Source organism: Grammomys surdaster, unplaced genomic scaffold (assembly GCF_004785775.1).
Source record: "Grammomys surdaster isolate TR1022 unplaced genomic scaffold, NIH_TR_1.0 126059, whole genome shotgun sequence".
NCBI lineage: Eukaryota > Metazoa > Chordata > Mammalia > Rodentia > Muridae > Grammomys > Grammomys surdaster.
Window position 1 is genome coordinate 3,522,370 of NW_021620869.1, and position 27,491 is coordinate 3,549,860.

The 27,491-nt window shown below is 48.4% G+C and overlaps 1 protein-coding gene across 1 annotated transcript in view; it reads right to left on the reverse strand.

Annotated features, from left to right (window-relative positions):
* Positions 1–23,987, reverse strand: part of Twist2 (twist family bHLH transcription factor 2) — a 45,452-nt gene extending 21,465 nt beyond the window's left edge. The window contains exon 1 of the mRNA XM_028755422.1: positions 23,300–23,987. Coding sequence (XP_028611255.1) covers positions 23,335–23,817 — 483 coding nt within the window. The 5' untranslated portion in view covers positions 23,818–23,987 and the 3' untranslated portion in view covers positions 23,300–23,334. The remainder of the gene's footprint in view (positions 1–23,299) is intronic.
* Positions 23,988–27,491: the final 3,504 nt, after the last annotated feature.

The window sequence follows — 27,491 nt, forward strand, 5'->3', positions numbered from 1 at the left end:
TTAGCTTTCTCTTGAGGACTCCACAGCTCATGGCATCCATTTTCCAGGTGTTTCCCAGCATGCACCCACATGTTTTGTACCACACCCCTGAAATAGCATCAGCAGCAAGAGACAGACCACCCCTTGCTTCTCTGCATAAATCTCAACACCTCTGTTGTCCTGACTCTCAGAGCTACCTGAGCACAGCCTTGTAGCTTTGAAATTGTTACCCATGTGATTTGGTAAAGAAATGACGTGCTCAGCGATGATGCTTTTCCACACATCCCCACTGTAAGCAGAATGGATCCTTCAAAGCCATGTTCTGCTGTACTCCCCAGCTGAGACTTCTCTGTAGAGAAACCTGCCCCATCTCTCATTAGGCAGATACAAGATACTATCCAAATTTTCTTCTGTGTTGTATCGTTTTTGTTGCATGCACACCTGTGTATATGCGTAAAAGTCATAGGATAATCTCAGGTGTTTTTCCTCAGGCACCACCTACCTTTCTTTTAAGAGAGGCTCTCTTACCGGCCTAGGGCTCACCAAGTAGGCTAGGCTGGCTGGCCAGCAATTCTTAGAGATCTACTTTTCTCCTGTCCCAGCACGCGCTACACACACACACACACACACACACACACACACACACAGACACACACACACCATGCTTGATTTCTTTTCTTTTCTTTTGAGTTCTGGAGGTCTGAACTCAGGCTGTCCTGCTTGCAAGGAAAGTACTATTTGCTGGCTATGCTATCTCCCTCGCTAGCCCTAGGCTTCATTTCTGTGTCTGGTATCTTTTTGGCTGACAATAGAGAGCATTGTCTATTGCTGATGGGCATAAGGGAGTGTTGCACTCTGTTCTTTGTAAGAGCCGAGCTCCATCATGGCTTGCTCATGGGTCCTACTGATTCTAAATAACACTTGTGTTGGTGACAGGGTGGAGAGCAGGGCTCCTGGAAGCCAACTGTATCATCTGCAAATATTTATGCATCGTCTACTATTCACCTCCTCCTCTTTGTCTTCAGGACTCCCTTCGTCGGTTCTTAGCTTCTGTGGCTCGACTTTATCTTATTATTTTTTAGATTAGCCTGCAAGGTCTTAGAAACTACTGTGGTATTTTTGAATGAAGTGTGCTTTGTTGATTTGCTTTCTCCCTCACCATCCCCCGTGGAATTACTTTAAAAGACAAAAACAATCTTGCCAGACACCCCTGCTGACTCAAACAGAGCTGCTTGCAGGGACAGGAAGTGGCTCCTGTGAGAAGGCTGAGATTTCAGGTAGCAGAGAGACTGCTCCAGCAGGCTGTTGCCACACAGAGCTTCAGGACCCCCGAGTCCAGTACAGGTCCTCTCTTTTCTGACTATGGGAGTGCTGATTGACATAAATGTTCAAGAGAACATGAACACGTCAGATGCGCTTTAAGAGCACCTTTGGCTGAAGTGTTACACACTTCATAACTCTATCAATGGTGAGCTACCTTATGTCTCACACAGAAACCTTCCTAGTTCCCCGATGATATATTCTTAAGAAAGATTAGTACATTTCTTTTTCTTGCAAATGACTTAGAATTTAGACTTCTGAGGAAGTTGATTTCTTTTGCTTCTGTCACACCCCTTGATGGCCTTGAGAGGAGCCGAAGTGAAGGCTCTTGTGGGCTCACACGATTTTCTTTCTCCTGATGTAGTTTCTGTCATGTTAATATGTCATAGGGAAGGTCTTTGTCTCTGCAACTGCTGTTGATACCCAGTCCTGCCTAATAGCGGTGAACATGGGGTAAAGGGATCAGGGATCAGCTAGACACAGGCTCTCCCAGATGGACGTCTCCACCATCCATGAAGCTCCTGTTCCTCATCTGCTCAGGCTTCATACATCACATGTATGTATGTATGTATGTATGTATGTATGTATGTATGGTATGAATGTATGGTATGAATGTATGGTATGAATGTATGTGTGTATTATGCATTATGTATAGTATTTATGTATGGTATGAATGAATGTATGTATGTATGTATGGTATGTATGTATGTATGTATGTATGGTATGTATGTATGTATGTATGTATGTATGGTATGTATGCATGCATGTAAAATGCTTTATGTTTTAATTGTGTGTATGCCTGTGTGCATGTGTAACTGCTCATGGAGGCCAGAAGAGGGTGCCGGAGCCCCTGGAGCTGGTGTTGCAGGTGCTTGTGAGCTGTCTTCCTGGGTGTTGAGAACAGAACTTCTGCAAGAGCAGCCAGTGCTATTCACTACTGCACTTACTTTTGAGATAAGGTCTCTCTGTGTTTCTGAGGCTGTCCTGGACCTTACTATGTAACTGGGGCTGGCTTTGAACTTTATTAATTTGGTGGGGGTGTTTATGAGTACACACATGCATGTAAAGGGGTGTGTGTGTATATATAAGTAGGGTGGGTCAGGGTACTCATCTTCAGTTGTTCTCTACCTTATCTTTTAAGACGGGACCCCTCCTCAAATCTCTTAGTTACAGTGACTGACTTTTGAGCCCCAGGGGTCCTCCTGCCTCTGCCTCCACAGTGCTGGGATTGAGAACTCATTCACCACACCACCCAACTTTTGTGTATGGATTCGAGGGGTTGAACCTGGGTCCTCGTGTTCCTGCAGCAAACACTACCAGCTGAGCCAGCTCCCCAACCTCTTCTGCTCACTTCAGTGTTCCTGCTGGGATTGCAAGTAAACACCAGCACACAAGGCTTGTCTCCAAATAGTGAGCTTCTTGGCAGTAATAGTAGACAACAGAAGTTTGTAAGGGGCAGAAATGACCACTAGGTTTCTTTCTTTCCAGAGCCTCTGTCACCATAGCCAGTTATGGAGCTGGAGATTTGAACTCTGACCTGGAGCCTGGGCCCTTTCTGCATCCATTTCCCTCCAAACCCCATCTGACAGTGCTAGAGCCCAAGACCAGCTACCTCCTTTGTCTTTTTCTCTATTGCATCAGAATCTTCTAAAGTAAACTTTCACCCAGCCAGGCCTGTGCAAGGCCAGAGGGCTTTGCCAGGGATCTGTGAGGTAACTTTCCATCTGTTTATTTATGCTTTACTACTTGGGGACAGGGGGAGAAAGGCACAGGGACCTAGGAGTCCCAGAAGCTAAGTAGAGTAGCTGACGTCATGGGAATTTGCATGGCCTGACTCACGGTGTCTCTTGGTGAGGGAGTAGAAGTTCACAAAGTGCCTTTGGCTCCTGTGTCACCAGGAATTTGCAGTGTTGCAGCCGCTGGAAGCCCAGCCCTTACAGATGGTGTGAGATCCCACAGTTTCCAGCCACATGGAACACACAGCCACGGGGACCCTCTATGGAAATGTTGGTCAGCATAGGAGTCTTCCAGATTTCCTCTTTCATCTCTTGGCCGAGTCTACCTTTATCCAGTAGGGGAATGGCTGGAACTCTTCTGTCCTAGTGGGCAGTACAGTCAGAGGGGTCCTGAGGTGACCTTTCCTTCTGCTGGGTCCTGAAGGTGACATCCCGCACCCCCTCCTGTCCTCAGGGCTCCTTGAGGGATTTCTGGCTACCATGTTTCAACCCAGTGAAGAAAAATAGAACTGAGTCTTCTGGGGCCCAGGACAGTGACAGATACCAGCTGTCCTGCCTCCCTCCCTGGTTTGTCCTGTTAGATTAAACCATCTCAAAGGAGGAGATGCCAACAACTGTCTTTCATAGCTTCTCCACTGTTGCTGGAGCCTTCTAGTGGTAAGAACACTGTAAATCCACTCAGGCCGTGTATGCTGTGGTTCTCTGTCCTTCAGCCAGTGCCTTCCCCGTGGATTTCATTTATTCTTCTCTGGGAAGTTATGAACAGAGTCTACGTGAGGACAGCTGGTCATAGAGAGGGGATTGGTGTGGTAGAGAGAACAGGAAACCCAGAACGTAGATGTGAGGGTCCACTCACATCTGGAGGATAAGTCAGGGAGTCCAGTTTTATGGGGACCTGGTAGATACCTGGATCACCGTGTGATACAGCATGCTTGTGGGAATCAAGAAACATGATAGAAGAGTGTACCATGCTTATAGCCACAGTATTCATGAAAGTCAAAAGTGGGAAGCTGGCAGGTGTCCATTCACAGACCAGTGAATATACATAATGCTCTACAGCATGAAATATCATTTAGCCTTAAAAAATGATAGCCAGGCATAGCTGTAACCTGGACAGACCTTAAGGCATATGCTAACTGAAATGTTTCCAAAGCCTGATGTTGGAAAGACACAGCTCTCAGTTCCCTCAGGGAAGCTGAGGTCTGTGATGCTCATTTGATGTTGCTGCCCCCAGCAACAGCCTGGGGACAGGTTCATTGCCATATACCATCTCAGAACCATGCCAGTGGCACGGTCTATCCTTGTTTTGGTCATCAGAATGTCATGAGCATCGTTCTTCCTAACTTCCATTTTGCTGGATATCGAAATGCCCAACTTGATTCCGTCTTGTTCTTGTAACAGCAGAAAACACCATAAAGAGGATGTGTTGCCTTATGTCTGGACACAGGTGACTGGGAGCTTCAGAACCATTCCTGCCATGGTTGGATAACCTTCCCCTGGATGCTGGTCTATACGTGTCCATCCATTTACCTGCCAGCAGCTGTCTGACTACAGTGACTGCCAGCAGCTGTCTGACTACAGTGACTACCTTGGCAGGCTGCACCTTTTCTGGGTACCTGAAGAGGCTCCTCTATGACAAGCCATCTCTCAAATACTTGCTATTGTTTGATTCTGTTTGTCTTTGCTAGAAGCTTCCTCCTGAAGGGTGACTCTCACAGTGGTTGTCACTTGCGTATCTCTGAAGGTCAGCCTTGGTGTGGAGAGTCTCGTGGACTTGCTGGTGATTTCTTTCACTTTGGAGAAATGTCTATTCAAACTTTTGGCTCATTTCAACTGTTGAATCTTTGGAATTATTAATATATTCTGGATATTAATCTATGTGTATGTTCGTGTGTGTGTGTGTGTGTGTGTGTTCATCAATTTGGAGGCCAGAAGTTGGCATCAGGTGTCTTCCTCTGTTGTTCCCCATGTTATTGTTTGAGAATCAATCTTCCACAGAACCCCAAAATCCACTGTCCCAGCTGTAAGGTCTGTGTCTTCTCCACAGTTCTGGATTTGCAGATGTTTCTCCCCACACCTTCCTCAGCTTTTTATGTGGGTGCTGAGGATTGAGAAATCCTAGTCATCTCTCCAGCCCCTTGGGTATTAACTCTCTATCAGATTTATGGTTTGTGAGCGTTTTTTCCCATTCCAAATGTGACTTTTCTATTGCTCTCGAGTCTTTCGATGCAGAGAACTTTTAAGACTTCACGGACCCAAGGCTGTCTACGCTTGCTGCCTCCTGTAAGCCTCACCAAGAGCCCAGATTGCTCTTTGAGACAACACAACCCTCTGCTTCACCAGCAGCACAAAGTCAACAGCAGCCTGGACCAGTCCTTTCTCCTCCCCCGAAACTGCTCCTCGCTGCACTAGGAGTCAATTCCCACGCTGTGCAGACCAGCCTTCCTGGTCACTCCAAGTGGAACTTTGTTGGAGTCATCTGTCCGTTGAGTCCTCCCCAAACCGTAAGTCTCCATTGCCTGCTCTCAGAATGCTCATCCCAGCTGAGCCCACAGCCCAGGGGCTCTGCCAGGATAAGTCACCAGACTCCTTCCTCCTTTGTCCTACATATTCCCAAATGTTATGGTAACACCAGCCTTGCCACCACCCTAGGGAACACAGAGTGATTGGCTCTCTCCTTGTTTGTGGCCTGGACCCCCAATGCCCACTGACCCCTCTGAGACCTGCCTTCTGCCTCTTGAAACTCGCTCATCATAGACTATTCTAAGGCATGACATCAGCAAAGACTGTGCTGAGAATGTAGCTTGTCACAGATGCAGTCACCCAGGGTTGCCTAGATTCCCACCCTTTTTCTCCAAGCCCCAGGAAATGCCATTTGGGATGTAGCTTGGAAGGGGACCAGTGTCTGATGTGACTGTATCCCTGCGTATAGTGGGCTGAACCTCTTGCCCTGCAACGGTTCCCCACCCTGCTTCTGGACTTAGCAATCAGACTTGAGAACTTTCCTTTTCAAATCCTGTCTGACGATGGAGTTGGATGAAGCCCAGGGTGTACCACCGTAGGACAGCAACTCCCAGGAGAGCAGGCAGAAGCTTGAGGCCTCCGATATCAATTCCTGCCTGAGCTCTGTCTTAGATGTTATACTTGATGAGTTCCCAGGGCCTTTTGCCCAAGACACCAAGAACCAGGTGCAGGAAGCCATGGCCGAGCCAACACACCCAGATGCTGGGGGCTGGTGTGGGCAGGACTGAGTCTTCAGTGGTCATCACAGACAGGGAGGTGACTGGGCACTGCTAGCTGTCTTCTCAGTCTGCAGTTTTATGGGAACTTTGCTTCTATTTCATCTGTCCTTTGCTTGTTTTCTGAGCCTCCTCCAGACCGAGTCTCTGATGTTGCCTGCTGCTGAGCTTTAGTTTTGCTCCGTCTCGTGTGGGCTTCACTCATCCTCCTGCCTGGTCCCAGAACCATACTCCAAGCTGCCTTGGCTTTCTGTGTGGTACTTCCCTCCCAACCACCTTATATACTCTCCTCTGACCCTGTTGAGGGTGCCACTTCCTTACCAGTTTCTAATTCTCAGCATGTAGCCCATGGTGAAGGTTCACATGAGCACACACACATGTCCCACCATGTGTAGGACTCAGCCACCCCTCTGTGCATGCAGTAGTGCTTCAGGCATCACTTGGTGCCAGGCCTTCTGCAGTCTGGGGAAGGAAGGCAGGCAGATGCGGGCTCACAAATGACTCTAACTGGCACACAGGATGTCATAGCTAAAGACCATCACTAGAGGGCGTTTTGGGGCCAGGGAGCTTAGGTGGCTGCAGTAGGTATCAAGGGCTCCCCCATGGGTAGACACTGGAAGCAGCTGCTAAAGAGGGTCAGAGAGGTGTTCTAGCTAAGTGCGGCAGAGCAAAGTCACAGACCATGATAATGCCATAGTCTAGGGCCCAGCATCTGGATTCCTGACACTCCATTCTTAAGGGCCCTGGGCATGGTACGGAGAGAGCATGCCCAGGGCACAGCAGAAACAAGTTGGGGCAAGGCCGGTCAGGTCGGTCAAAGTGCTGGGCAGTCAAGGCAAAGGAACAACGTTTGGAAGGTAATGCCAACCGCTCGGTGGACACACAGCTCCTGTTATTCCAGTAACAGTGAGTCAGATCAACGTGTGGACAGGAAGACCATGTGAGGAAGAGCTGGGGACGGTCAGGAAGAAGACCGCCAGTCCCCACCGAGCACCATGAGCCAGGGAAACTGCAAATGTTCCACAACTGGGAGGGGCATTTTGATCACATTTGACATCTTCCTTGTCAGTTTAACTGGATTTAGAATCACCTAGGAGACGCACCTCTGTTTGTGAGGACTTTTCCAGAAAGTTTTAACTGAGCATTGAGGATGTCTCTTAAGTGTGGGTGGCAGTATTCTTTGGATGGGGAGGGAGTCCTGGACTGAATAGAAAGGAGAAGGGGAGCTGGACACCAGCGTTCATCTCTCTGCTTCTGACTATGGATGCTGTGAGGCCAGCTGCCTCCTGCCCCGCTGTCATGCCTTCTCCTCCATGATGGTCTGCAGCCTCAGGTAGCCAAAAGAAAACCTTCCTGAAGCTGCTTCTGTCAGGCAGTTTTTCACAACTGTGTGAAACAAATTCAACATGATACAGCCTCGGGAAGTGGTTCAGGTCAAGGAGACATGTGCATTGTTACTTATTCTGACTACACATGGAAAGGTGGTTTGCCACTGAGGGTGTCAGTGAGGCTTCTAGCAGGAGAAAGAGCTGACTTCTTATGCCACGCTAGGAAGACAAGCCCCTAAATAGCATACACAAGGTACTCTGTGCTCAGCTCTTCCCTGACCTGCCTGGGTGTAAAGGCCCAAACTGCAGACCTGGGATTAGACCTTCTGGGCCACAGAGACCAGTTCTGAGACACACACTCCATCTCCTCTTCCTGTCAGTGAGCATATTGGGTCACCTGAGAACAGTTGACAAGAAAATGCCAGCAAGTGCCTGGCTGTGACCCAGGTGGGCTGTCAGCCTTAGGGAGTACACACAGCATCTGGGATGGGTGGCTGCCTCACATTTGCAAAAGTATATTTTACTAGGAACTGGGATATATTTCATAAGAGGAAATGGAATTTTTAGGTGATCTGCTAAAAGCAGACTACCTAGATTCACTTCCTAGCCTGTGCTAATTGCCATTTAGTTTCTGGGGACCTCAGTTTCCCTATCTGTGGAATGGAGGAAGCCCCAGTCTCCCTGGGTCTTTTGAAGATAATTGTGATGGAGTGGTGGGGACCATCTGAGCCTATTTCAGCCCCTCTGGCCACCTGACTTTGCAGGGCAACGATGTCTGTGTCCCCAGGAACAACAGAAGGGAAGGGACTCTCAGCCACCTTCTAGCCAGATCCTCTGAACCTTGCTTGCTTGCGGAATCCAGGAACCTCTGATCTCACTTGACTAAAAAGGCCCAACCCCACCCCAAATTCCATATTCAGGATCCTGTGGAGGGAGAAGGCAGGAAGGGGGATTCTACTTCCACAGTGCTCTTACTCAGTACTCAGGAAGGGGGATGGGCATCAGTGCTACCCAGGGTCAATGTACAAAGCTGGGGAGGCACATGACGGGTGGAGTGGGAAGATGGTGGTGGTTTATGTGTCTATGGAATCCAGGCATGGACAACCCCAGAGCAGGTGTCTGTGGTAGTTTATTCTTAGGATACCCTAAGGCCCCACACAAGATCTCAACCCACCAGGACAGCAGCTCCCTGAGTACCCACTGGTCTGCTTCTGCCTTGCTCTGCTTTTGCTCCAGTGAGACCCAACCTTCTCCCCCATCTTCCCCTTCTCGGGCTGACCTGGCTCTTGGGCTGGGTGGGGCGTCCTTAGAGCTGGGAGCCACCTCCCACCCTGTACCCCAGGGATCAGTCAGACTTTCCTGCTTTGTTTATTCACGGAGCCAGGAGACACAAGCTCGGGCTCTGAGTCACCCTGCTCCCGTGGCTCTGATTCATGGAGGAGGCCCCTGCAGGGGGACTGACCCCAGCCATTAACGTCTTGCTTCTTTGAGATCTCTACAAAAGGAATCCATGGTTTTGAATCAAGGACTAAGGTGCAGGCCTGTGAGAGCGTGACATGTTTATGGTGGTGAGTGCTACAGAGAGAATCTGAGCGTGGGAGAACTTGCCCCTCACCTCTGGCCACTTCCCGCCTAGCTGATGGAAACTCACAAAAATGTCAGTCATTATCCTGAAAAAGATTTGGTCATCTGGCAAGTGTGGTCCTAGAATTTGCCAGAAGTATGCGTCAAATGTGTGAAAGAAAACAAGGATAACAAAAATTAGATTACAGCTAAGGACTGCAAAAGGAGACAGAAGATTCAGGGCCTGGTTGCTCTCCAGCCCTGGGGAGACCCAGCTGGTGGCTCGGACTATGAAGAGGCTGCAAGAGCAGGTCCCAGGAAATGAAGTGTGCAGGGGAATTAGGTCAGAAGCTAAGCCCACATGGAGTCCTCAACCCTCCCAGGTCCTAAGCATGTAGCATATACAGCATCAGCTGCGACCTAGGTGCTGAGTAACTTTTCACCCTACAGAAGCGCAATACAAACACCTGCAGGTGAGTGGCTTCCTTTCTGCTACCAGAACTGGGGTGGCTTTGAATGACTCTTCTCAGCATGGCCCACCAGGGGAGCAGTCAATGAGTTCATTTAGCTGTTTTTGCTTCTTTGTTTGTTTTCTGCTTGCTTCCACAATCTGCAGCAACCAGTGATTAGTGTCCTCTCAAATGGCACCCCAGAGGAGTAGAGAACACAGAGAAGAACCAGAGTCTTGAGGTGAGTCTGCCACTGGGGTGATGAGCACATGGGGATCTCTGCTCTAAAGCTGAGCAACCAACCGGTCAAGAACTTCACGGCAGGTGGCTCTGACAGATGGAACTCAAGATATAACGTCAGTCATAACCGCATCCCTGTGGTCAAGGGCAGCCTGTGAGCTATACTACTGATCTAAGGCAGCCTGGCTAGCATACTCCAGAAGAATTCCCCAGATTAGCATAACAGTCACTGTGTGAGGTCAGGGACAGGGGTCACCCATGGATTGAGGAAGGCATGACAATATCCCTTAAAAAGCCACTTTCTGGGTTTGTTGGTTTTTTGGTAGAGCCTGCAGCACGTTGGGCCAGTACCCCACCACTGAGCTCCCTTCCTAGATCACTTCAGTAGGATGCAGGGAAGATGCTGAGAGAAAGTTCTAATGAGAACCCATCCCCTGAGGAGCCGTGGCTGTAACAGTGTCGTGACAGCATTGTTTCATGGAGGTGAGCAGAGAAGGTTGGTTGACCTCTCCTATAGGAAGGGGTGCTGGTGGGCATCTTTGTCTTTAAGAGCCTACTCTGTGTCCATGCGCCCAGAGAGCAAAAGTGATTCAAGGCATCAGTGGGCTATTTAGAAAGTTTGCTTGTCCCCAACCCGGGCTCAGGCTCACTGTACTTGGTTGGTTTCAGGCTACTTCAATGAACTGCAGCCTGAGGGGTTTCCTACTTTGTATAGTACAACGGAATGAAGACTGGGGGATGGGGGAGTGCAGGAGGAGTTGTTTCCATGACTTTGCACTGTGTGCTTGTAACCATTCTGTTTTGTGAAATTGATTATTGTTACTTTCTCACTGTGTCTAATTTATGGTTAGACACTGTTGTGCCATCTTTTCCACGGTTACTTCTTAACTGTAATCCTGCTACTGTTATGAACTGTAAATATCTGATCTGCAGGATGTCTGATAGGGGAACTTCAAGGGCGTGGCACCCACAGGTTGAGAAAAAGTTGCAATCACTGATTTAGAAGGCTCCCTAGAGGCAGAATTGCTGGTTCAAGGCGGATTCCATCTGGGATATAGCTCAAAGGTAGACCCCCTGCCTAGAACTCCAAGGCCCTGACTTCCATCCACAGCACCACTAGGCAGTATGAAAAGCAGTAGCTTGAATAACCGAGAAAGTGTGCTGAAAAGGGATATTTTCAACATTAAAAACTCTGACTCTTTTTAGGCAAACTGCTTGCGTTTTCTTCCAGGCCAGAGATGGGAGACAAGGCTTGTTCCCCACCTTCCTCAGTTCTGAAGATGGTCATAGTTGTTCATCTTAATGAACCATAATGTCTGCCAACATTTAGAATCTCTTGTATTATCATTGAAATCTCACACTTTCCTTGGTGTTTCTTTTCTGTTGTGGATGTGTAGTTATGCTAATATTTCCTACTGCCTATGTCACCATCTCGTATGATTACGGACCAATTTGATTATAGATATGATTACAGTATGGTTTGTCTACTAAGGTGGGCCAGAGGAGATGTTGCTGGGCACAGATGGAAACAGCTCTGTCTTTCTGGCAGTTTTTCCTCACAGCCGTTTGAAGATCTCAGTGGATACAAAAACGTCAGAGAGCACTTTCTTCCCTGTTCTTTTAAAACTTTTGATTGGCATAGCTTCTAGCCTATCATAGAAGGCTAAGCTTTGGTTGGGTGTGATTGGCATAGCTTCTGGCCTATCATGGAAGGCTAAGCTTTGGTTGGGTGAAAGCCACTCTGTGGGACCAGCCGTGCTGCACTTAGAATGGGCAGCTAGAGAAACTGGAAGCCAGGGGAGCCATGAACAGTCACTGTGGGGGACTTGGAGGACATGCCTTCCATGTCCTGGTTGTATTTGTCTGTGATGTGGCAGATGACTGTCCCTACTGGATGGGACCTCAAAGGGACAAAATCCATGTTCCTCTTGGGGATCCACCCGGAAGTCTGACTTTGCTCTCAGTTTTCTGGGAACAGGTGTGCTGAGGGAGAAGCTGAGTGCATGCTTTCCCATCAGGCCCCCTGCTTCGGGGACAGTGGCAGGGGCAAGTACTGGGACAAGGCAGCCCAAATGTGCTGACCTGGCCCACACCACCTACAGGGCATCTCTGAAAACCACTTGGAAGTCACAGGAGGAAAGTGATGGTACATAGATGCCTGTGACCAGGGACAGGCATGGACAGAGTCTCTCCTGAGCATCCAAAAAGAGAAAGGTGCAGCGTCCCTAAGAGAACACACGGGCTGCTTTTGCAGGTGAGCAGTGTGTGGTGAACTAATGCACATCTGTCTGTAGCTTCGAGCCCCACAGATGCAGGGAAGCCCAGTCCAGGCAGGAACAGAGGGGCTACCAGACCACGCAGTGTCCTTGTAGAACGATCCAGTTCTGTCGTCAAGTCAACAGCATAACTTACCCAGGACTCAGGCTGACCCTTCTGTTTCCACCTACACTTTTTGGATCTCTCTCTCTTCCACTTGATCTGGGGTGGGCCAGGGAGGAATGAGGGGCAGTGCCAAGATAAGTGGCTTTTGTCTGCTGGCAGCTTCCTGAGGATGGGCAGAAAGACGTTCCTGCCCAGATTCTCAAAACCCAGCTGACAAAAATCTAGGGCCAGCAAGTGGCTAGGTTTCCACAAACATCTGAGCACTAGAGTGCATGCGTGGTACCACCAAAGCGATGGCTTTCATAAAGAAACAGGACTGGGAATCTGTGAGGTAACCCAATGGGTGAAGGCACTCTCCACAAAGACCGAGAACTTGAGTTTAGCCCCCAGAACCCACATGATGAGAGGAGAGAGTAAACACTCACAAGTTGCCCTTTGACCTCCACACATGGGCTGTGGTATACTCTCACAATAGACTGACCCACAGACAGACAGACAGACAGACAGACAGATGATTGATTAGATAGATAGATAGATAGATAGATAGATAGATAGATAGATAGATGGGTAGATAGATTGATAGATAGATAGACAGATAGATTCTAAATGTAAAAATTTTAAAAAGGGATAGTATTGGACCCTGCTTATAAAAATACAGAGCCCTCCTGCCAATCCCTCTTGGCTGGGAGGCTGTGACAATGTCTTAAGGACACATGTGGAACACAGCAGAATTAACACATCTGGGAGAAAAAGGAAAAAACGGTGTGAAAAAGAAAGACAACCTAATGGCCTTGAATGACATGATGCCTCCTTTCTGGTGTCCCTTCTGGGAACAGCATCTACACAGAGGACAAGTAAAGATCTTACACCCTTGCTGTTGGTACCAGTGCTTGGAGAGTCTCTGGATCTAGACACCAGCCTGATACGGTTTTCTCTGCAGGAAGACAGACTACTCCAGGTGGGTCTGCCCCTGTCACCAAGATGGGCAAGACAAGCTCTCGCCACCTTATAGCCAGTGTGCAAAATGTTTCTTGTCCTTGTCAGTGGGTGTCCCACACACTTGTTCGTCTCTATCCCATCCCTCCGAGCTCAAGAACTCAGTAAAGCTTTGAGAGCCGAGAGAACTGAGCAGAACTGACTGAGAACTTCAGTCAAAAGTAAAAGAAGAGCATGCTACCAGCATTTCTGAAGCAGGAGTCTGGGACATAGTGAAATACACAGAACACAAAATGTGTGATTTGAAACATTTTTAAGTCTTCCACAACTGTAGGAACAAATGCATTCGCATTGTGGAAACACCAGCGCCAGAACATTCCAAAACATTTTTCTCCCTCCATACAGAAATCCCACACCTGTTAGCGGGTCCCTCCAGTTCACTCTCACCGGTCTCTGGCAGCCTCCAGTCAGCCTTCTTAGTCTTTAGACATTTCATATAAACAGAGTCACATGAGCTGTGGCCCCCTCTCAATTCACTGCTTGAGCTTCACGTGTTCTCAGGGTTGACCCCAGTGGTATGTGAGTGTGGTCTTCCTGCGTTTGAGTGGAACTCATGCTCTCCGTCTCTCCCTGAGCTGATAGACACCTGTGTTGTCGCCACTCTCCAGCTGCTGTGAATGTCTGCACACACACACACACACACACACACACACACACACACACACACACACACAGGTTTCTGTGGGCAGAGCTGTTTTCATAGCTTTATGTTATGTGTTTGTGATGGAGTTGCTGGGGCAGATCAGCACTTAAGAGCTTTTGTAACTGCAGGGATATCAGAAACTCACCATTTTACAAATGGGGAAACTGAGGCCCAGAGAGCACCCCCACCACCACCTCAGAAAACTGCAGACCTGGGAACAGGAAAGTGTTTCTTACCCCACGCCTGACTTTGGGTGTCTCATTCTAGGTCAGATCTGCCAGACACAAAGGAGTGGGTTTTGCTGAGAAGGCCCCTGGAGAACCAGCTTGCTTCCTACAAAGGCAACTAAAGAAAGCCTTTGGTTTCTGTCTAATTAAACTTTCCCAAATTAGAAAAATACCACGTCAGAAGTTTCGGAGGGGAAAGACTCACACGTGATTTATTCTGGAAACAGTGACTTAAATTAATTGCAAAATCCATTGTGTGGAGTCAGGCGGCTCACAGGCAGCCACAAGCATTTAGTTGTCCCCAGGAGCCGTAACTGACTGCTGTGCTGGGGGAAAAGCACCATGCAGGAGGGGCGCAGATGGCACCCGGGGACAGACACGCAGGGGCTTTGCTTTGTCTTCTACTTGTCCTTTCTCTCTCTCTGGGCAGAAAAAGTGAACGGCATAATTGGTGCTAAACAATACTCACTGTAAGTACAGAGAGACACACAGCACAGGCCACACGACCAGGAACCGACTACAGAAAAGCCTCAAGGTGCCACGTTCTGTCATCGATCAAAGTCCTGCCACTCATGAGCAAGGTTGCTCAGCTGGGTGGTCTGGCTCGCCTTCGAAGAGACGGTTGATTCAGTTTTCTTGAGTCTCTGTGGCACAGTGGCTTTTGAAGCAATGGTGACCATGGCACTGTATTTAAAGTTATTAAATCCGGAAAAGGACAGCAAACTGAATCCTGACTTCCACTTCCTCTCATTAGCCCGGTGGAGGCTGAGTAGTCCTCAGCTCGCACCCAAAGAGGGACTCTTTTCTGCTCCAGGCTGTGGGGCCATAGAGATGCCAGGGTACTGGGGTAGCACTTTGCACATAACCCATGGGGTCCTTTCTCATGCTGCCTTCACTGTCTGGAAAGGGCACTTTTGTGCCACTGACACCCTGCCCTGGGCCACTTGAGCCTTCGACCCAGAGTCCCAGCTCCTACCCTGAGGACCACCACTTTCTCTGGCATCCAAGGCCTCTCCTCTGGTTCTGATAGGGTTTTCAGAAGCAGGACCACCGCTGTAGATTTCCTGATTCCCTTCACAGAACAGTGTTGATGCCTGAGAGCAGACAGGAGGCCAAGGCTCCCAACCTTGCAGAGTGGTCTGCCCTGGTCCAGCCTGGGCTCATGGGACTGAGGAGGCTTTTTGGTGCTATTGTTCTGTGAAGGCAGGCGGGCGGGCTTGTTCTCATAGAGTTCGTCTGAATCTCACTGCTTCTCAACCTTCCTAGTGCTGAGACCCTTTAATGCCATTCCTTGAGTTGTGCTGAGCCCCAACCAAAAAATTATTTCCTTGCTACGTCATAACTGCAGTTTGCTACTGATATGAATTATAATGCAAATCTCTGACATACAGGATATCTGTTATGCAATTCCCATGAAAGCCTTTGGGGGTCGCGACCCACAGGTTGAGAACTTCTGCTCTGAGGGGTTCTGGGCTGAAAAGAGGCGCTGTGGGCAGCAGTGGAGTGGAGCCCAGACAGCCTGAAGTCTTTTGTTTCTTGACTAGAGCTCCCGAGTCCCTACCATGTCCTCAGTAAAATCTGAGCACTTTTCCTGCCTCTTGTCTCAATTTTCTCTCCTACTTTGTCTTGGAAAAGCAGATTTTTTCCTATTACAAATTGTAATTGGCACACTAACGAATCTGAAGTTCCCAGAGACACATGATGAAATGAAATTGTCCCATATCAAAATGACATGAAACTGCTCACTTTTTAGGGTACAGTACACAGAGAGAGTACGTGAGACAAGCTGAGGGTGTCACCAAAAAGGATCCTGTTCCACCGGCTCTTTAGAGAAGAGCCTCCATCCTCAGAAGATGGTTCAGAGGCAGCCCTGATATCTGCTGTAATTTACCATCTGGAGAAACACCCCAAAGTCCATGCTGCCCTTAGAGTCCAGCTTGCTTATACGGCATGGATGGGCCCTTGCCGCACAGAAGCAGTCAACCCCATAACCCAGCTCTACTTGAGGAAGCCACCCGCTGTGCCACACCCTCGGGTAGTTTGGGGATATAAGTCAGTCATTCTGGAAGAGACAAATCCGCAAAATAGGATATTTCTAGGCTCTTATGATACAGATATTGACATCTGATTGGGGCTGTTTTATTTTACTGCTACTGTTAATAGTAATAATAATAGCAACAACAACGACAACGATGACTGTGACGACAATGACAAAAACAAAAGCAGCAGCCAGCTAAGGAGAGGGGTCTCCAAGCACACATGTAGGTCTGGGTGAGCACTTCACAGAACACAGAACTCCCAGGACTCTGGAATGACAGGATCCTCCCAGAAGGTGTGTTTATCCCTTAAACAAGGCCTTGTCACCTCAGTGAACACAAGGCCAGCCTTTGGGATATCCTTCTATTGCCTTTGAATGGAAAACCTCACTGGGACTTGTGGAAATCATTTTTACAAAGATGACGTCGTAGCTTAAAGAGTCAACAGGTGCACCGGGTCCGAGGAGGAAGACAGAATTTCCAGAGGTAGGAATGGTCACAGCAGAAAGACTCTGACCAGATCCTTTACTGGAAGGTTCCTAGCTCCATGTACCAACAGAAGCAGATCCACTTGAAGAAGAGAATCCTGGTGGGCTGGCCTGCGCCAATAAATTGCAATAGTTAGAAGCCAGCGTATGTCCAAATCTGTTATCCATAATTAATTGATTTCAGGAAAAACAATCAATTCCCAATGAAGAAGTCATTCACATATCAATCCAAGCAAAGCAACAGAGGCATGCCGGGTGCTCGAGTTGAAATCAAAACCAAAACCAAAACAATCAAACAAAACCCGTACCTTTCCACCCCTTTCCCTCGCACTTTGCAGACATTTAGGCATTGTTCACAGAAAAATAGTAACAATGTTTTTATTTATCAAGACAAGCAATCTCTTTAAGAGTAAGATTAAAAGTTTGCACCAGTTTCTGGAAAGTGCCGCAGTCAGCGTAGAGTTTGCCAAGCCTGCCAGTGACCTGACCTGATTCACTAGGGGCACCCATCCCTCTTAACCCCTGGGGTGAAAGTCTGAGAGAAAGATCATTGACACTTTTACCCTCCAGGTAAAAGGATTGTTGAGTTCTGATCTCTCTGAATCAGTCCATCTACATACCTGAGAGGGACAATGGGAACATTCATCTCTAGAATAGATGGAAAGAAAAAACGCTACCTGCTAAATTTCTGTGCAGGGAGTGTAAACTCTGAGTGGATCACACAAAGGAACCCACGAGGCAGTGGAGCACCCGTGTCAGCTGCAGGCTATTTCTTCTACAACGTCTGTTTATTTTATAAGGCAGCCCTTTCCTGCTGTCCAAGCAATGAAAACTCTCTGGAATATTCTGAACAGGGGTTTTAGAAAGGCTGTGTATGGGGGTGCTAGAAAGATGGCTCTGGGGTTAAGAGCCATCTTCCAGAGGACCGAGGTTTGAGTCCTTGCACATGGTGGTTCACAACCATCTGTAACTCTAGTTCCAGGGGATCTGATGCCCTCTTCTGGCCTCCACAGGCACCAGGAGCACACATAGTACACTGACATATATGTTAGCAAATGTCCAACACACATAAAATAAAAATAAAATTATTTTAAAAGGCAAGAAGGCTGGATGGCACTTGTTTGTGCAACAGTGGCAAATGGGACACACAGTAAAAGTGTGGGCCTGCCTTCTTTCTGAGCCAGGAAGGCAGCAGCGGGATGGAGCCCTGCACTCTCTCTGACAGCTGGCTAGAGTGGCCTTCACTGACCCTCCTGAACCTCTGCGTTCAGTCACACCACCAAACTCAACCACAGGGAGGATGTTTGGTCACAAAGGGTTACCGAAAGTCAATGTTTCCTTCAAACCCACCCCCTCCCAGTCACACCCCAGATAAGCAGAAACACAGATAAACTCCAGAACAGCCCCCCCCCACACACACACAATGTGCCATCAATGAACAAGTTCTTTGGGCAGAGAGTGAGCTATTATCAGGAAAATTTAGAATCACTGCCCATGCTATGGTCAGAGTTCAACCCAGTCCCTCATCAAAGTGGCAGAAAACTGAACCACAGAGTTTGAGGGCTCAATCAGGTCAAAGATGTTTTTCCTAAGACCCCAGAAATGAAGTCACAGTTCTAAAGAAGCAGAGGCTGGGTTGTCCCAATCTTTGCTGGGTCACATGCTAAAGGGAAGCTGAGCCCCGAGAAGCTTCATAGACAGGGTAGCTGGGGATCCCCCCCCCCGTCATGTCTCATTCATAAACATAGGACCTTGACAACACTCTGAGCAAGAGTTAAGGACAATAACAAAACATTCCAAGCTGCTCAAACACTGTTGAAAATAACTGTTTTCAAGGAGTGCTGAAGGTTTCCTTCATGTTGGGGTAAAGTCACATGCCAGCCTCTCCAGCTCTCGATCCAAGGCTCCCTTTGATGTGACAACCATTGGTAATCACCGACTGGGAGAGGAAAAATATTCCACTGTGCCTCAGTTTACATCAGCATGAAGATTACAGCCTTAACTTCACATTCTCGTCCCAAACAAACACTCAATTAAGGCGTAGTTTAACATAACTAAATCACATAGGGAGGCTTGCTGCGGAACAGGGTCACAGAATGTGTTCTGAAGACCAAGTTCATGATCTGAGATCTCATCCCATATCTCTGACTCTGTCTTTCTCTGTCTCTCTGTCTCTGTCTCTCTCTCTCTCACACACACATACACACGCGCACACACACACACACACACACACACACTGAAACTTCAATATCTATATTACTTCAAATCATCCTTTAGAATTGTGTGTGACTTTGATGAAAGCCAATATAGTATCAACATCCTCAAAAGTAGACGAATGCCCCTCTCAGAAAGACTGCCTGCGAATCCATTTGAGAAGTTCTTTCTCTGTTAGCCCGGAGGTCAACTCCTGTTGGAATCAATGTTCAGTGTCAAGTTTCTGGGACACCACTGTTTGCTTGGGAACTTCTAATTGATTATATCTGTATCAAGACCTCACACTCTAAATAGAAGCACAATGTCACACATGAGGAAAACTGCAGACTGTCATGTAGATTTTTGGTTTTATTTTATTATTCAGATAAAACAGTAATAGTTCCTTCTGAAGTTGGCCCATTTAAATACAGATTAATTCTTATAGAATATGTTTAAATTTTTTTTTACTGGGATGGGGAGGGGATGGGGATGGATAAGATCAAAATATATGATATGCTTGAAAGAAAGTGTCTTCATGAAACATTTTCCAATTGGTTATATGCCAATAAATACTTTAAAATTTTAACTTAGAGATAATTTTAATTTTTCAAAGAGGTTCTGCTGTTTTACTCATTTCTCCTAAGGATGGTATCTTTCCAGAATCTAAAACTTCGTAGTCCCTAGTTTGTCTTCAGGTGTTAACATTTTATTCCTGTATGTCTGGTGTGTGTGTGTGTATGTAGTGTATGTGTCTGTGTGTGTGTTCTGTGCCTTTCAGTTTTACCACATGTGTAGGCTCAGGTGACCAGGCACAATACCGTTTGAAACAGTTTCTGACTGCTTAGTTTCATCTTGGCTTTGGAAAACAGCCATCTGTGCGTCTTAGATCCTGTTCCTTCTGTAATCAGGCTCCGCTTCATGGCCACAGTAACTTACCCACCTCTTTGAATTTTACAGCCCCCTTCGTGAACGCACTGCTGGTGGAGAGCATTGCTTTCTGTAGCACACTTCTGCCTTCCCAAGAAAAGACACAAACACACACAGACATTCCTACCCCATTCACAGGGCTCTTAAAGACATCAGAGAGAACAGAGGGATGCAGACACTAACCTGAAAACTGCCCCCAGAAGTGCAGCCTTTAAACCTGGCTTATTTAAATATTTTTAAAGTCCGTATTTAAACTCCAGTTATGAGTTACAGTACCCTGTGCACAAAGAATGGACCTCATGATTTCTTTGCCAGGCAAAATTAGTCCCGCATCTGTGCCTTCTATTCAGGACACAGTGAGTGAGCCCGGCGGAAACTCAATGCTTCCAGGCATACAATCTGCTTGAAAGAGTGGCATTTTCAGACAACCTCAGTAAAGGACATTTCAGATGACCCCAGAAAGCCACTCCAGCCTCTCCAGCCACTACACCAGCAGATGGGAGGCAGGAAAACGCTACTGATCTTTAAGAGGACGGCTCCCACTGGCAGCTCTTACTATAGGAAGTTCTGTAAGACCATCGCATGTATACCTCACGCAGCTCAGCTGTTCAGTCCAGTCTACTCAACAAACAAAAGCTACTCTGGGATTGTGCATTTTCGTTTCTCCGCAGGAGAGTTTTATTTTGAGATTAGCTAACACCCCGGATGTAGCAAACACCTCCATGAAGCAAGCTTCCAGGGGGAGAAGAGAGGCTGACATGGAGTGGAAGGTGAGGGAGACACATACTCTGTCTATAGGAACCAAAAGTGCTTGGAAGGAAAGAAAAGAGGAAAGGAAAGTTCAGTCTTTGGAGATGAAACCCTGTTGAAAAGCCCTGCAGAGTCAGCAGAACGGGAGACGATGCCGCCTTCAACCATGACCAGGACGGCAAAGTAAATAGTGGATGAGAAATGGCTGCCTTTCTCTGTTCTGGACCAGGTGACAGTGACCCTGCTAAGAAGGCTTCCATGTCTCACAAACATGCTGGACCCCTTCTGAGGCTTCTTTCAGTTATTTGAGTCCTGCTTGCTGGGAAGACCCCTGATACTTAGTCTAGTTGACTTTTTGAACATCCATCCAGGGAAGGACAGGATAAACTTTAATATAAGCTGGACTCCATGGGGCAGGCCCTGTTTCTTTCCACAATCAAGGACGAGTTTAAGCTTTGTATCGTTAGTAAAAGTATGTCACAATAGACATTAAAAGTATATATAGTTCAGTGAAATGTCTACGTTTCTCTCCCTCCAGGCCTGTAATGAATGTTCCTTGGAAATGTTACAGAGAAATAACCAATTACAATTAGCAACATTTCTAGGAGTTTCAAGTAATGACAATTGTATTTGTGCTCCTTAAGAGGGACTGGTTAAGAATAAGAACATAAAGTTGTTCATTAACACAACCTTAATAAATCAGACAAAGGCAGGTCCAACATCAGTGAGTGCATCAAATGTGGACACATTCCCTTGGAAAGAGTCCTCTGTGTGGCCAGGCATCAGTTAAGCCCACCAGCCATTGTATTTGATTATTTGAAAGTAAACAGGCCTGTATCTTGCTTTCCAACCCAATGTGTTATCTGATAGTTTAATGCCTTTTTGTCCAAATAAGCTCTTAACATTTTTCATTTGTTTATTACAGATATTGCATTTTTGGATTTTAAAACATATTTGATTGCAAACTGTGATTGAGTCAAAGTTGTTGAAGAGAACAATTATCTTAAAATGAATTTTAAGTGCCCCTACTAAATTCCTGCATCAGGGTAGGACCTCCTGGTGTTGACTTTCAATAATTTTCAGAAGGACTATCTTAACGATAGTTCTGTTGACATTTTCCTTAAACAAATTCTATGTGTGTGTATAAAAAAGATGGTGCATTTCATCTGCCTTGGCTTCCTCGGGCGTGTTGTAAGCCGTGGTGGTGAGAGGGTTGAGTGGAACCTTAACTAATGGACGCTCATAATTTAAGCAGCAAAAAACAGAATTAATGTATTATCCCTCTGTAGCTTCGAGTACTTTGCCAACCCAAACTTTCTTTCCTAGAGAAATACGTGATTGAGACAATTCCCATCTGTTTTTTGACAAACACAGGGGAAGATTCCCACAAGTGACTCTGTTAAACACTCTTCTTAAAAACTATAAAATAGTCATCGTCCCGGAGGGGGTTATTTCATGAAAACAGTTTTCGATGACGGAAATCAAAGATTTTTTAAAAAGAAAGAAAGAGGGAGAAAAGGAAAGGGAAGGAAGAAAGCAAGCAAACCCACTGTAGAGACCAGCATTTTGTAGCCAACAGCAGCAACTTTCAATATATTATAAAATAATAAAACATAAATAGATGTTTGGGACAATGGCTAGTCATGCTGATCTTGAATAATCCAAATTTTTTCTGTGTAAAGCAGAGACTTTCATTTAAAAAAAAAACTCACGAGATTCATAAAAAAACTAAAAGAAATTAAGTGGGAACTTTTCTACGCCGCACTCCCCTGGATGATCGAAGCAAGGCCTCAGATCACAGAGCCTGCAGCCTTGCCTGGAGGATACTGTCCCTGGAACTGCCTAAGGATTTGGAAGGTGTCTGCAAATCAGCGGGTGCAGGACATCCTAAATGCTCTGCTAGAGAGAATCACCCAGTCCAGTGCTCAGCTATGCTGAGGTGTCTTCTTCCCAGGCAAAGCCCTGCTCGCGCTGCTTCTTCATCCACACCCACCCCACACTCAGACCTGTTACCTAGCCTGGATCCCTTGCCTTGCTAGCCTCTGTGTCTTTCCAAGTTCAAGAATGGTGGTACACTAAGCACACAACTCGAAATACGATCCACCTGCTTGCCAGCAGCCAGAGACTCCAAGCCGCTACATCCACCCAGGCCTGGGCGCTTGAGGGTTCCATACTTTTTGAGGGTGACAGGGTCTACTGCACTCCTGGCGCCCAGCGATTTGCTCCTCATGACTGTGAACCTGGAGCCCCAGCGCTGAACAGAAACCCCTCTGCCGCGCCACCGGCCAGCATCGTTGTACCTACTGAGCCGGCTAGGGCCCGAACGCCCTAGCATCCAAGGCGCAGGCCAGAACTGCAGTCAGAAAGAGCGAATTGTCTGCACCACGCGTGGGCTCCTCGGATCCACAGAATGAGCGCGAAGCAACAGGTCAGCCACAACCCAACGGGCATCGCATCTCCTGGTCTAAATAGAAAACGTTTTGACAAGCGCTCCCCATAGAGTCACCCACAGACACCCATTCACCAAGAATGGAAAATGTGACCATTTGTTCATTATATGTATTTGGACCCTGCTGGAGAGCCACAAGCCGGTGGGTTCTGAACTGATACCCCTGGCAAAAGCCCTCAGGCATGCCCCTGGGGTAGGCGAGTTTTCTCGTGTCCCGCTAACCCTTTCAGAGTGAGGAACCTCACCCCATCCCTGTGCAACCGGTTGTCTGAGGGACCTCCGCGAGGAGAGATACCCTGACCCGTCTGCCCACCAACCCGTGCGTCGTGGGTGCCCATCAAAGGCAGCACCTACCCTGGCGTGCGGCTCCGGAGGTGGGTGGCGCGGCGCTAGTGGGAGGCGGACATGGACCACGCGCCCTCCATGCGCCACACGGAGAAGGCGTAGCTGAGACGCTCGTGAGCCACGTAGCTGCAGCTGGTCATCTTATTGTCCATCTCGTCGCTCTGGAGAACCTGGTAGAGGAAGTCTATGTACCTGGCGGCCAGCTTGAGCGTCTGGATCTTGCTGAGCTTGTCAGAGGGGAGCGTGGGGATGATCTTGCGCAGCGCGGCGAAGGCCTCGTTGAGCGACTGGGTGCGCTGGCGCTCGCGCACGTTGGCCAGGATGCGCTGGCTCTGCAGCTCCTCGAAGGACTGTGCGCTCGGGCTGCCCTTCTTGCCGCGCTTGCCCGGGGTCGGGCTGCCATCTTCGCTCGATTTCTTGCTGTAGCGCCGCTTCCGGCCGAAGCGCTTGGGCTGCCGCTCCAGCTCTTCCTCGCTGGTGCCCAGACTGTCCACGGGGGACACCGGCGAGCTGGAGCCCTCCTCCATGGCGCCCGCCCGGCGCGCGTGGGGCTGGGGGGCGCCGAGCGCACGCCACTGGCCAAGCCCGCGGCCGCGGAGCACAGGCTCCCGAGTCGCTCGCAAAGGCTCCGATTTCGAGGCCGGCTTGTGCAAAACCGAGGTCTCCGGGAGAGGAAGTTATTCTAACTTTTTTGGAAACTCTATCCCGGCTGGGTTGCTAAATAGCTGTCAGGAGCGAGGGCGGCGCGCTGATTGGCCACTGTGGCCAGGGGCAGGACAAGTTCTGGGGCCTTCGCTGGCGGCCCCCGCCCCCCCACCCCCAACCGGGGGCGGCACTTTCAGTTTTGTCTCCTCTTTTTTCGGCCCTGACTGTGGCCGGCATCTCGGAGGCCAGGTCCTCGCGCGCAGCCTGCGCTCCTAACCCAGGCGCGGGCCGCTAATCAGCGGTGCTGACCCCTAGGTTCAATGGTGCTGCCTTTGTCTGAGGCTCCTGGAGCGGATTTGGCCCTGCCAGGGTGCAGGGTCTCTGCGAGGGGTGGAGGAGGCGAGTCAAGCCCAGATGTGCTTCTGGGCAGACCAAGGACGCAGCTGGGAGCCTCTTGGGATGCGCACTGAGTCCTCGGCGTCTGCAACGCGATCCTGCCCGCAGTGAGTGGAGCTGTGCAGGCAGAGTGCCACGACCCGGGGCAGAGCAGATACTCGCCTGCTGGCACAGATGTTTACCCCCACGATCTCGCCTCTTGGGTCCATAGAAACACCGCTCCGCTCGGGCCAGAATGCGAGTTGGGGAATCCCTTTTCAATCCCTATTTTCTGGGGTACTTCAGCGTGGACACGTTTTCAGAACCTGCCCCCTAAATGCTTTATAGCTTACCACAGCGAGCCTCTGCGGGAGCGCCCAAGTGCCCGCCATGCCTGCCTACCTGCCCTGCCCTGAGGGCTGGATCCCGGCTTGGGGTTCAGCCTTAGCCTCTACTCTTCTTCGTTTGCAGGAGGGTGGTGGGCCCAGAACACTGAGACTAGGGAAAGGCTGGACCTGTCTGAAGTCCCCTGCCCTGGGCACTGATGGGCAGGGCAGGTCTCAAGGTTGCAGAACATTGGTCCAGGCCTTGGTGAACAGACATCAAGACCCCGGCCCTTTGCCATCTGGACTCTGAGCGCTGAGCGCCCGCGCGTTTGAAGTGTTCGGGGTCTCTTTGTTAGCCAGGCTGCTCTAGCTGGGGCCTGGAGGTGGTTTACAGCTTCCTTGCCTTTGAACCTATTCCCAGGTGACCCCGGCTCAACTAGGCCAGGCTTGAGCCTGGCTGTCAGAGAAGCCCTGTGATCAAGGGCTGACTAGGTCTTATTGAAGTTGAACCTGAGGCCAGAGACTGCTCAGCCTCAGCTTCTCCTGGGTGCAGTGGGGAGGGCCCCGACGTGGGGCCCCCGGGTTAAGACCACTGTCTAGGGAGCTGGAAGAGCTGTGTATGCCACTTCTTGCCCCCTCGCCAAAGGCCTGTGTTCTCCACATTTGGGGACATTCAACACCCACCGCTGGAACAATGCTCTGTGGAGAGCAGGCCCACTCACAGAGGACTGTCACAGTACCACATGTAGCTCCTTAGATATTCTCAGGCTTCAGAAAGATAGTTAAAGATCTCCTTCAGCCACAGTGCCCAGCACCAGGCTGTCTTGCCTTCCGGGAAGGCCACATTTTATCCAAAGCCCCAAAGAAGCTTTCCTTCATCTTTTAAAAATTCAAGATTACTTTCAGGAGCAAAAGAAAGCACACAAATCCCAGCTTCCTGCCTGCCTGGGACGGCCTTTCCTGGGACTTCCGGGTGGAAGGCGTAGGGTGCAGGCATGCTGGGTCACTTTTATCACCCTGTATCACTCGGGGTGAGGAGTCTCCTGACCTGGACCTCCCTTAAAGTCCTGCCTAAATAAATAAATCAGGTGATACTGTCCTCCCTCTATAACCAAAGGGTGTTTTCCCAACAGAAGCCTTCTGGTACCCAGCCCAGCCCCCTCCCTCCTTCTCCTGTCTGTGTTTCTCTTTCTCACTGTCTTCTCCTCTCCCCTCCTCCCTTCCTCCTCCAGGCAGAGGTCATAGTTGAGAGGGAAAGGAAAACAGCCCAGCCAAGAAGCCTGGTAGGTCTCAAGCTGCCCAGGCTCAGTTCAGCCAGAGGATGGGGGTGGGGACATTGCATGGAACATAGAGCTGCCACTCAGGATGGGGGCTCCCCTTTACATAAGACAGTGGTTCTCAGCCTTCCCAATGCTTGGACCTGACCCTTTAATACAGATCCGCATGTGTTGGTGACCCCCCCCACACCATACAATTATTTCATTGCTACTTTGTAACTGTAGTTTTTCTACTCTTATGAATAGTAATATAAGTATCTGATATACAGGATATTTGATATGTGGACCCCCAAGGGGGTCGAGACCCACAGGTTGAGAACCAATGACCTAGGAGCTAGCATTGAAGATTTCACCCGAGGCCACAGTGGCGGGCCAATTGTGAATTCCCAGCCAGCAGCTCACTTAGGTCTTTGCTCTTCTTCAGTGTTGATCTTTTCTATTTTAAACACTTTTTAACAAACCCTAAGTGTGAGGAGCCTGAGAAAAACTCTTGCTGGTGGAATTCGGAACACCTTTCTCTTTCAGGCATTGCCTTTGTTGAAACTTAAAAGCAAGGCACAGACACACACCAGTCTCTCCAATGTCGTGACTGGGTTGATGGGAAGGTGACAAGCAGCCTTCTCTCTTCAGATTTTTTGAAATGAAGCACTGATGAAAAATGAGCCAGTTTGGGAAATAATACTCTGGCTATAATACTCTGGTTATTGATATCACCCATTTTTTTTCTTTTAAATACCAAGTCATTAATAAGGCTAATAAAACCAAAGTATTAATAACACAGGAACAAAATGTGTTTGTATGTGGGTATCCACCAGACCACCCAGGCTCACTCAGACATGTGTGAAATATCACGCAATAAGGGTCCATGGGCACACATGCAGTTCTTGGTATATTTATTCATTATCGATGTGGAAAATCATGTCAACGCTTCTTTTCGTGTATGTAAAAATGTGTGCTTTGTTTCACAGGACTTCGATGTATTAAATGAAAATGTGACTTGGAGTTCTGAAAGCTCCTTCTATTGCCTGCTCTCTCTCAGCCAATGAGTAGGAGCAGGCACCCTGTTCTCACGGTGAACTTGATGGTTGCTGGCTAGGTGTTAGCGACACTGTTGATATTGTCACCTGGGGATGGTCTTCAATGCTGGGACACCGTCAGACAGCTCTTGGGCTTTATTAGGATAATAAAATGTGTGCTTGAGACTCAGGAAACTTTTTTTTCACATTCCCCCTGAAGCTGTATAAAAAGCAATAAACTTACACGTTTAAATGCTACTGGAAGTTGCAGGTACAGTGAGCATACCTGTGGGCTCCTGCAGACTTAGTTTAGCTGTGAGATGTGAGATCAGGTATTTAACAGAGCTACTGTGTGTACGGGCTGGGAAACTGGTGGCTTGTTACTTTCTCTTGAGTTGAGAGAGGCAATGCTTAAGCAGGTGACAGAAGCCAGTACTTATGTAAAAACAAAATCTGTGGCATTTATTGAGAGGTTGAAGATGCTTTCTTGGTTCTTTCTATACCATTGTTCCTGGCAGTAGCTCGCCAGTGATTTGCACAGCCGGAGAACTTGAGTACCTTC